Below are 12,500 nucleotides of genomic sequence, written 5' to 3'. Positions count from 1 at the left end.
GCAAATATCCATCTTAACAAAATAAGATGAAAGCATAATATAATGAATAAATGTGGGTGACATCATTTCCTTTCTTCTTTTCATTTCCTTCCATTTCATCCCAATTTCTTCCTTTCTTTCTTCTTCCCAACAGATCGTTCACGGGAATCTGGTTTCCTCTGTCTTCCCTGGGGAGGACGAGGAGCCCTGAGGTCATCCTCAGACTCCTCGCCTCCTTGAAGGGAGTCAGGGTGAGAGACTACATCCGGTTCCCAGAAGAAGAACGACCAGATGACGAAGCCTTAGTCAGAGAGATGGATCTTAAGGCAAAGGAATCCACCGGATGTAGAAATGGTGTTTATTGGTGAGTTTGCTTCTTCTTTTTATACTTCTTCCTGTTTCTCATAGGTGTTTTACGATCTCTCTCTCTCTCTCTCTCTCTCTCTCTCTCTCTCTCTCTCTCTCTCTCTCTTCCAATAACGTTCCAAACCTTCCGGCAGCAGGTGATGAGCCAGGATAAATATACTGTATTCACTATAGGCCTAGTTTCAAAATTTATATTTCTTTAAGATTTTGCTTTTGCTTTTTTATTATTAGTTATTATTATTAAGAAGATATATATATATATATATATATATATATGTATATATATATATATATATATATACCGAGAGAGAGAGAGAGAGAGAGAGAGAGAGAGAGAGAGAGAGAGACAGAGAGAGAGAGAGAGTTATCTATAGCAATTTCCATCTCATCATTATCTCCATTTATTCTGATTTTTCTGTTAAAGTTATCTGATCATGTGTGTTTGCACCTCAGTATTTCAATTATCTCCTCATTGCCTTTAACTCTCATCATATTCTTCTTTTGCATTTCCTTTATTATCATTATTACTCCTTTCTATAATGAATATAGTAATCTTCGCCTATGTTTTCTTTTGGGTTTATTCATTGAATTGTTTTCCCTCTTCATTATTATTATTATTATTATTATTATTATTATTATTATTATTATTATTATTATTATTATTATTATTATTATTTCTTTATTCGACAGGATTTAACTGCAGAAGGAAAATAGAAGAAATGGAACAAAAGGAAGTTCTTCTTTCAAGAGTCACAGCTTCCAAAATCTAATTCACGTTAAAGTCTTTGGAAATAATCATGATCATAGTTGGAAAACAACAACATTTTATATATATTTTAGGTATTTTGGAAATAACATAATAACATTACTATTTTAGAGAGTATTTTTCTGATATTAAAAGGACAATGATATCTTTGGTTCAAGTATGTCTCCCTTTTCTTAATGGTTAGTATATATAGATCACTTCTAGATTATAAAGGTCATTGTAATATTTATGTATATATATATATATATATATATATATATATAATGTATAAAAATATAAATATAAGTATATAAATATATCAATTTTCAGGGAATGTTTAATATTTCTTCATGAAAACCTTTTGTTTTCGGGAATTGTCAACTTTTATTGTTATGTTTATAATGATTAGATTATAATATTCACTTTCTGATCATAAAGTTCAGTTCTGTAAGGGAATGTTATAAATCTATCTATCTATCTATATATCTATCTATCTATTTTATATACATATGTATATATATATATATATATATATATATGTGTGTGTGTGTGTGTGTTTGATATATTTGTTTAATCATGTCTCAGACATCTACTTGACAATAACAAATGTGAGGGAAAGTTCAACGTCTTTATATAAAAACTTATTTTTTTGGGGGGGAACCTTTATTATTATGTTTATTGTTATATTAATTCTCCTGTTTGTACTATTCATTTGTATATATTATCAGAACTTTGCTCTTGTTTAATCATTCAATGCAACTATTTTTTTTTTTGAGTGACAAAATAGTGCTTGACTTATATAATGTCATATTCTTAGCAAAATGCTGCAAGACTTGAATGTACTAAGATTCACTCTAAAAATTGTCCAACATCTATTGATGACAATCAAGTCTCGTTGATGATAGTAGAGGCGATGGTAGGTAATAAGTAACAGTGGAAATCATCAAAAATAAATCTGTGAATGAAACAAATGTTATTTTTATCACCTTTAACATTTTATTTTTTAGTATTAGCCTACATTGAAAACATCTTATGATATGTCCCCAATCTTCCCTCAAAGCTCTGGACGGAATCTCTCCAAAGAAACTGTAAAGCATAAGCTCTTCAGCAAGAATTCCCCCCCCCCCTCTCTCTCTCTCTCTCTCTCTGGAGGTGACTGAAGATATCATTCATACCCAAGTCCTTCAAAGGACTCATATCATACAACAAAAAGAAATGAGAAAAGGGATCTTAAAACTTTTCAAACAGGTGAGTTCTTTGTGAAATCTCTTGCTCTGTATTTGATTATTTTCAACATTAAAGTAAACTTATCAGAAAGTATAAATTTTTCTGTGAACTTACATGTTAAAATGGACTAGTTTTGCTTTTAAGGAATCATATCATCATAGGTAGTCAATTTAGTTTTGCAATTAAAAATCAAAGTAAAGGATTATGACACTAAGCCTTTTATTGCAGAGATTTGATCTTTTGTAAAACGCTTGAACTTTGTAATGGCCTCATATATTGATGCTGTTTCCTATTGCAGATCAGATGAACTGATAGAACAGAAGACTGACTGACTGACTGACTGGCTGACTGATGCAGAGAGATACAGTTCCTCATCATCTGTTGGACCTAAGAGAAGCTGACATGCTAGGCCAGGTCCGTCAGACCCATGAAGTGAAATTCTTATCAGAAAATGAAGGAAGGCAGAACTGAAGCTGACATTGGAGAAGAGAATAATAAGATGAGGTAGGATTTTCAACGTAAGAATTTTGAGTTATTGTTCATAATGAATTGTATGAAATGGTTATGATAAGGAGTTACTTATTTTAATCAATGGAATGAAAATTTAAGATTTGTAGTTACTGCTCCTAACTAGAGAAATAGAAAGGGTAATATTTAAGTTACTATTTCTAATGAATTGAATGAAAAGAGTAACGTTAATATTAAATTTCATTATTCATGATGAATATAAATTTCAAAAAACTATTTATACAATTCGACTTATTTTCGAATATTTTCATTTTTTCACACAATGAAATATAAATTTTCACTCTATAAAAGGTAATGATATCTTCTATATCAGCGTGAAACTAGCAAAGGTAGATTAAATGAGGTGTGTCTCTCTTATTCTCATGGCAATACAGAGGCTGAGAGAGACCAACCCAGGGAGAGAAAGACCGAATTAATTATCAGTAGCTGTAGCTTCATTTCCTTTTTCTCTCTCTCTGCTTTCTTCAATGAGTTAGTTTTCACAAATCAAAAGTAAACATTGCTTCTGGTGTTTCAGGCAATCTACTATTATTTTTAGATAATCATTGTAAAAGGTTCCTACTTATAATAATGGTTTTGAGGCATTACATTGATTTCACTAATCTATCTTTAACCGTTATGTAAGAGACACACAATTCTGTTTTCCAAAGTCATTATTTTTGTATGTTTATTGTAGGTTTGCAGGAAATGATTAAGTGACGGACGAGCTTCTCTTTGGGAATTCTTCCCTCATCTCTAATGGTGCCTTCACCAGCCATTTGGTGAGCTAGATTGTCAGAGGCCCCGATCGTATGTTGATGCTATTTCCTTTTTAGAGATCGAATGAATTGGTAGAAATGAACATTGACTGACTGACTGACTGACTGGTGCACAGGGATATTGTTCATCGTCATCTGTTGGACTCAAGAGAAACTAATGTGTTAGTCAGACCCATTGAGTCAACTTCTGATGAGAGGAGAAGGACCAACAGAACTAGGGGGGACAAAAAGATGAGGTCAGATTTTAAGGAAAAGACTTTGGAGTTTCTACTATAAATGCATTGAGGGGAAGAAAAATATCCGTAGTTATTTTTCTTATTGAATTGAATGGAATAGGTCAGGTTACTTTCCTTTGGGTCATTTTTGCAAAAGTTTTCTGCATCATCATTATTTTTATCATTACTATTATTCATGATAAATAATATTTCTTCGAGAATCTATTACATTAAAGCATTGTTAGAATATTTTCATACTACTGTACTTGTTTGTATTTCATTTGATATTAATTTTTCCTCTTATGTTTTTTCTTGGAAATAGAACGTAATGTCTTTATTATATCATCACAATCAAAGGAGAAAGAAATTAGAAATCTCACCTCTGCAGCACAGACAGACAGACAGACAGACATGCAGAGAGGAACAATTAGGTAATTATGACCAAGGATTCCAGTCCTCTTATTTTCGAAATGTCTACAAATAGCTGCAACTTGATGTGTTGTATATGTTTTGACCTAAATTACGTTGTTGTTTCTAAATCACAATCAAAAGTGAAGATAAATTCAGGGTTCTCAAACATTCAACTTTTGTTTTTAGAAAATAACTCTGAAAATTACCTATTTTCAATAACTTCATTATATGGATTCTGCTTAACTGATTTGTCTTCAGTCATCAAGCAAGACGTATTTAACTTATATTTTTTTCACAATATTTCGTTCATGTTTATTATGTTTTCAGGATAAATATTGGTCGAGCTTCAATATCTTCAAATAGGGAGGAGTAGAAGCTTTGTCTTAAGGAATTTTTGCTAGTGCCTGTGCATGACTGGAAGGGCCAGGCAATGTACTTAAACAACAGACATTATCTGCATTCTGGAAATAGAGTGTGACCTCAGGGAAAAGCAGGTCATCTCTCAAAGTGTTAATTCCTTCACCTCTCGTCTCGGATCGATGTCGGTGAATACCAAACACAACCATTCCTTAACCTTGTCCTTCTCTAGAGTCATCTTCCACTTCTTTGCAAAGAGCCTCCTCTCTTAAAACTTCTTTATTTTTCTTAAGATTTATTGCTGGATGATTTGGTTGATACACAATTAATATTTCTCCTTTTATCTTTATGCGACAAATTCAAGAATGGTAAGACCTGGAATCAAGGAGAAATTTGATTCTGGATTGTAAAAATTACCTCCTTATAATGGTTTCAAGGCATTGCATTCATAACACTAATTTATCATTGACCATAAGGCAAGGGGTATTGGATAAGTCTGCTTTATTGTATGTTTGCAGGGAAATGATTAAGAGACGAGCTTCTCTTCGGAAATTCCTCCCTCTCCTTTATTGGTGCTTGCACCAGCACTTAGGTGAGATGTCATTCAAACTTATTGAGTCCTTCCTTGCAAAGACCTGAGAAACACCTTGCCTAGAAGAGAAGCTCCAAACCAGGCCTGGTGGAACGAGGTCCCTGGCATACTCTTTCTATAGCAACTCAACTCACCTCAGGTTTTTATTTTGGATGTTGGGCACACTGAATCCACCTGAGAGAGAGAGTAGAGAGTTTCTCTAGATGAATTGGCAGACAATGTCTGCATTCAGGAACCAGAATACGACATCAGAGAGCAGCACCGAGGCAGTTCTTCAAAGCTTATCTCGGATCGATGGAGGTGATTACCAGGCTCAGTCATTCCTTAACTTAGACCTTCTCTGGAGTCATCTTCCTCTTCTTCTTCTTCTTCTTCTTCTTCTTCTTTGTATAGACACTCTTTTCTATAACTCCTTTATTTTGCTCATCTTTTATCAGGCAATTTGGCCCATGCAAAATCCTATTTATCACAACTATATCATTTTTCGGTGAACTTACATATAAAGTGTAAAGTGTTTTTGTACAACTTCTATCTTGCAGTTAATATTATAAGATAATGAATAGATCTGCTCCGCCACTACAAATTCATATTTATTTAATTGATCCATTCTGTTTTGCGATAAAAGATCAGAGTGAAGATATATCACAACAAGATTTTTATTGCAGACACTTTATCTTTTGTATAGTACTTAAACTTTGTAATGTACTCCTTTGTTGATGCTATACACCTTTTACAGATCAGATGAACTGGTAGAACTGAACATTGACTGACTAACTAACTGAATGACTGACTGACTGACTGACTGACTGACTGACTGACTGACTGGTGCACAGGGATATTGACCACTGTCATCTGTTGGACTCAGGAGAAGCTGAAATTTTAGAACAGCTTCAGTCAGACCCATTCAGTCAACTTCTGCTGAGAGGAGAAGGAACACAGAACTGAGACGGACTTTGGAGAAGAGACAAAAAGATGAGGTGAGATTTTAGGGAAAAAAACTTTGGAGTTGCTACTCTCAATGAATTGTAGAAAAAACCCTGTTCCTAACGAATTAAATGCAGAGTAAAATTACTTTCCTTTCGGTAACTTTTGCAAAAGTTTTCTATATTGTCATTTCTTATTGAATCTATCATTGTTAAGAGTACGATTTTTAATAATAAATACATATTTCTTTGATAATTTACTACATTAGACGTATAAGGGTTTTCAAACTTTCAGCTCCTGTCTTTAGAAAATAACTGTAAAGATACCTCTTTCAAATAGTTTCATTATATGGGTATCACTTCAGGCATTAGGCAAGATGAATTAAACATATTTTTTTTTTTTCACAAAAGATTATTTCTATGGTTATTGCAAATTTTCAAGAAAATTATTTGTTTAACTTCTTTTTGGAAGTTCCACCATTTCTGCAAATGGCACTTGCATCAGCCCTCTGGTAAGAGGTCATTCTTATACGACATATTTTCTTGTTTTCTGTTTAGGAGTCCGAGTAGAGTTCTGAGGCCTTTTTAAGACATTTTTCCTATCGGCTGCAAAACTGCAAGAGCCTGTGTATGACTGGAAGGGCCAGGAAATGTACCTAAACAACAGACATTATCGGCATTCCGGAAATAGAGTTTGACCTCAGGGAGCAGCAGTTCTTCTCACAAAGTGTTAATTCCTTCACTTCTCATTTTGGATTGGTATCGGCAAGTACCAGACACAGCCATTCCTTTACTCTGTCCTTCTCTGGAGTCATCTTCCACATCTTTGCACAGACCTTCCTCTCTTCAACTTCTATATTTTTCTTATGATTTGCTGATGGAAAATTTGGTCAAGTCACAATTATTATTTCTCCTTTTCACTTCTTGCGACAAATTCCCGAATGATAAAACTTGGAATGAAGGAGCCATTTAATTTCGGATTGTCCTTTTAAATGTACATCTATTAAGATTATTGAAATGAATATGGAATATTTCCTTTTGAACATTGTTCTATCATAAATGTAATGTGAAAACTGAAAGATATGATCCGTTTTGAGGATCCGTTCTTTCAATTGCTATTTTATATACTTCATGAGAAGTTTTTCATATCAGCTTCATTTAATTGCAGATTCACATAATCAAAGTAGAGTAGTCTAGTCTCCTTGAGAAGCAAGATGAGGACATCATCCCAGCAAATCATCTGGAATCCACTTAGGTGATTATATCCTCTTGATTAATTAGAACTGAAAAGAACTCACTCGATCTCCTGTTTGATCACAATCTTCAGGTGAGTAACATTATAGCTTTGCTTTTGATCAGCACACAAGTGAAACAACCTTACTCATGGATTAAGGGTAGATGTAATAGATTTAAGGGATTACTCAGCAAGCAAATTGATAATCATATAATTACAAGGAAGTGTAATAAAAACAAAATACTCTTTATTTCATTAATAGCACACTCACACTCTCCATAATAAAATGAGTTAATATGTAAAGATATAAAGGCGACATTTCCTATCAGTAAATTTGCTACTGTACAGATATGATTACTCTCAATAATAACTTAAAGCAATATCTTTAGCAAGAAACTATTTTACTGTGGCTGACAGGAAAATAGTGAATTAATCTTTCATGAAACATTCATATATTTCAGTTTCTCTTCCTAAAGGGAAAGATGAAATTAATGAAGCCCTGAAGCATATCCCTCATGATGATTATGATGGCCCAAAGTACATGGTGATCAGTGAACTTGAATACTTGACTCTTTTCATAATCTTATCACTTATTTCCAAGAATAAAGAACATGCATTTTGGTACAGAACAAGCACATCAGTGTACATTTCACCTCCTTCTCCAGTCTGCTTTTCTGTCCACAATCTCAAGAACAGGTCTTCAGGTCTTCTCCTATCATGTATCATTCCACATGCTCTTCTCAGGATTTTCATTTCCACTACTCGTATTATTTTCTGTTCGTCTCTACATCCAGTGCATTCTGTAGAGCTGTGCACTCCTGTTGTCAGAGTCAACCTATTTATTAAACATTTCTTAGAAGCCCTATAAATACATTCCTAAATTCCATGTGCTTTGTAATAACTTTTGATTCCTTCTCAAAGAAAAAATCAACCTTCTCAACCTAAAATCCTATGTTTTTTTTCACAGGAATCTGATCCTAAGTGAGAGAAGTCCACAATAGTACAATGCCAGATTCTGATAACAAGCCGGAGCTGAGATAAGGTTTACAGTGCCCCAAGAAGGTCCTGTAGTATGAGGCTCTCCACCTGCTGATTCCTGTCCTCAGACTTCCAACTCTGTCTATGCCCCATTACCCTTATTTCCCATCTGCTCAATGGGGTATTTGGGTGAGCAAGGAAGCTAGTGTTAATTCTACCTTAATCCAGAGTACTATTAATCTATTCTTCCTTTGCATTTGGTGAAATTCAAAACCTTAAAATTCGTTAGAGAATGAAAAATATACCTTATTTCTTCACTGTTACCAGACAACAAGAAATTTTTAATTCATAATTTATCTCTTTTTCTGAATATCTTAGTGCTGTATAATCTTTTCGTTATAATATTTTATCTAAGGCTTACCACGAATGATTTTTTGTTGTTGATAAATACAGTATTCATAGCCCTTATAGATTATATCTTTTCATCACATATTATAGTTATTCCCCTCCACAAAATTGCACTTTTTCTAAATATACATCAGGGCCCATGTACTGCATACCCATTTACAACATAATTTGGATGTACTATTCTTTATACTGTATACCCATTTACGACATAACTTGAATGTACTATTTATCATACCGTATACCCATTCATGACATGATTTGAATATACTATATTTGTACTCTATACTCATTTACAACATAATTTGATTTTACTATTTTTATACTGCATATCCTTCAAGAAAATAAGTTTAATATACTATTTTTATACTGTATATCCATTACGACATAATTTCATTGAACTATATTTGTACTCTATACCCATTCACAACATGAGTTAAATATACTGCTTTCATACTGTATACCCATTTACGAAACAGTTTTATTTTATGTATATGTATACTGTATATCCATTTACAACATAATTTGAATGTACTATTTTTATACAGTATACCCATTTACAACAAAATTTGAATATACTATTTTTATACTGTATACTTATTTACGTCATAATTTAACTGTACTATTTTCATACTGTATATCAATTTACAAAATAATTGGAATGTACTATTTTCATACTGTATAGCTATTTACGACATAATTCAATTGTAATATTTTTTTACTGTATATCCATTGACATCATAATATGAATATACTATTTTTATACTCGACACCCATTCACAACACAATTTGAACATACTGTTTTTGTTATTAAAATATATATTTTGTAGCCTTCTGCAATATTTTTTATTAAGATATAATCTAATGTACTATATATATCCATCCTTGAATTCAGATTTTCACTCAATTCTTGCTCATGAATACAAATAGATTTAATATATATGTTGTGTTATTTGGGGAATATCATTTTGTCGACATATATTCCTATATGATATTGATAAATAACCTGGATTATAATTTTTATTTGTGTTAATATGGACAATTTATGCACTGCACCTGATTATATAATTTAATATTAATTTTTACTGATATTTAGACATTATACTGATAATATGCTGTTGTTGATACAATAAATTTACCTCTAATAATAACTGTTTTTTATATAAACCTTTGATTACCATCATAAGGACATTAGTTAAGGTGGTATGTATATATAGTAAGGAGGTTGGGGGGAGGGGATTCTTCACGTGCAGGTGTCTTCCTTGTTTCCTTGTTGCTTCTGATCAACAGATTTGAGTTGATGTCACAGAGAAATGTGACGTTACTGCAACAGACAATGTCGCAATTTGATGGTGAAATGATGATGACCTTTTAGATGTGTTTGCTGGGAGAGGAGAAGTCCCGCTTCTTTGTTAGTCTCGGTGGAGGATGGTACTCTCTCTCTCTCTCTCTCTCTCTCTCTCTCTCTCTCTCTCTCTCTCTCTCTCTCTCTCTCTCTCTCTCTCTCTCTCTCTCTCTCTCTCTCTAAAAGTCATTCCATATTGATTTTAATAAATTACAGGGACACTAGAAATATAAAGACTATTTGTTTTGTTCTATTAAGAAGTTTCTCTTCTGACAAACAATGTCCCCTGAATGCAGAGTAACCCACTATGAATCCCTATGACCTATGGTCTATCTATATATCAAAGGAATTTGAGGCTGCTTCAGGAAGGGAGCCCTTTTGTACATAATCTACAACAATAACAACAACAACAACAATCATCTCAAATTTCTAAGAAGCAAATCCCCTTGACTAAAAATATCTGCATTGTATTCATTCTGCATTTTATATCTGTTATAGAGGGAAACACACACACACACACACACACACACACACACACACACACACACATATATATATATATATATATATATATATATATATATATTATATATATATATATATATATATATGTATACATATATATATATATATATATATATATATATATATATATATATATATATATATATATGTATACATATATATATATATATATATATATATATATATATATATATATATATATATATACATATATATATATATGTATACATATATATATATATATATATATATATATATATATACACGCACACACATTTGGAAAATCTCTAAAAAATCAGTTTAATTCCTCTATGAACTTCTTATATGAAGGCCAAAATGTAGATTGTTCTTTGGTTAAATTATTGTAACTGAATCCAATTAGACCTAAAGAAATTTGATCTGCTATATGAAACATGTAACAGAGAAATCAACACGATCATTTTCTAATATTTATTATTATTATTATTATTATTATTATTTTTGTGCATATGGCTTACATATATGTATATATAGCCGTTTCATGTCTTGTATTAGGCCAGTTTTAATCACCACGCTGGTCAGCTGCGAATTGGTGATGGTGGGAGACTTTTGTCTGATTGCTTATAGCAAACCAACCTGGTATAGGGCCGCTGACTACTACTACTTTGCTGATCATGGCAATACGCAAACCCTTTCACCATGTTAAGGCATTCCCACTTAGAAAGAGATATATATGTAATTATATGTAAATGCATTTTTATATGAATATATATATATATATATATATATATATATATATATATATATATATATATATATATATATATATATATATATATACATATATATGCACACACACACACACTCATTCATATAAGCAATGAATATCTCTTAATATCCAATTTGCTCTGTCTCGCTATCAGAGACCCAAGGGGGAAATTAACTGTATGATAATTGCTTCTGGTCGACCAAGGATTCGAAAATGGATCAAGTTCAAACCGAAGGTCCGGTGATTTGTCATTTGGCCCCAAAGTATCGATATATACAGTATAATCACATATGTAATATGTAAATGAATAAGATTTCCTTGTATGCCATGTCCCGAGTTTTATATATGCCCAGTTTATTATTGAATGCTGTTAGAAGACCCATTATCTATGGAAGAGCTCTTGCAATAGAATGCATTGCCATTGCCACATAATCACCTCGTTTCGTTTCAGTCTTCATCTTTTCCCTTGTTCCTTTAACACTCGGAAATTCTTGTTTGGGACTGTTTAGCTTCTCAATTATTTTACTGCCTCCTGGCTCGTACAGTGGTAACTTGTATTCGCCTAGCATTTGCATGGCAGCCTATCGATCCCATGCCGGGACCGTGAGATTAAGCTCTTTACTGGGGAGGCCACTGCTGTGGTTGAGCATTACAGTGGGGAGGTTGGCTTTCCCGGGCTGACGTTCTGGTGAGCAAATATTCTGATGATAATGGAACTGAAACCAGGGAACTTTACCTTTAGAAACTTGTTTCTTCTGTCCCATATGTGTTGCTTAAACTCTGATGTAGCCATTTGGGATGATTTAGATCTCTCTCTCTCTCTCTCTCCCTCTCTCTCTCTCTCTCTCTCTCTCTCTCTCTCTCTCTCTCTCTCTCTCTCTCTCTCTTTCATTTGGTTAGCATCGTGGTTCTCCAATAAGGGCATTTTAATCAGCCCCGAGTTCAAAGGGAATTGAGAATTAATTTTTCTTATTAACGTACTCAGATTACTTTGATTTTGTAAATTCCATTATGGAAATTGTAATTATAAGGTTTAATTAATTATGTATTCTAACCTTTCCTCTACCGTCGGTTTATAGACTATCTGGATAAATGTATAAGTGTATAGAAATACGAAGTATTATAAAAGCCATAATAAATTCATTGATGTATACTTAAAATGAT

General features: G+C 32.7%; 1 protein-coding gene across 1 annotated transcript in view; it reads left to right on the top strand.

The window, feature by feature from the left end:
* Window positions 1-1,317, top strand: part of LOC137633778 (uncharacterized) — a 3,541-nt gene extending 2,224 nt beyond the window's left edge. The window contains exons 4-5 of the mRNA XM_068366023.1: window positions 134-343; window positions 1,036-1,317. Of these exons, the coding sequence (XP_068222124.1) occupies window positions 134-343; window positions 1,036-1,042 (217 nt within the window). The 3' untranslated portion in view covers window positions 1,043-1,317. The remainder of the gene's footprint in view (window positions 1-133; window positions 344-1,035) is intronic.
* Window positions 1,318-12,500: the final 11,183 nt, after the last annotated feature.

This window comes from Palaemon carinicauda, chromosome 43 (assembly GCF_036898095.1).
Source record: "Palaemon carinicauda isolate YSFRI2023 chromosome 43, ASM3689809v2, whole genome shotgun sequence".
In the NCBI taxonomy this organism is placed as follows: Eukaryota; Metazoa; Arthropoda; class Malacostraca; order Decapoda; family Palaemonidae; genus Palaemon; species Palaemon carinicauda.
This window is presented reverse-complemented; position numbering and strand designations above follow the sequence as displayed.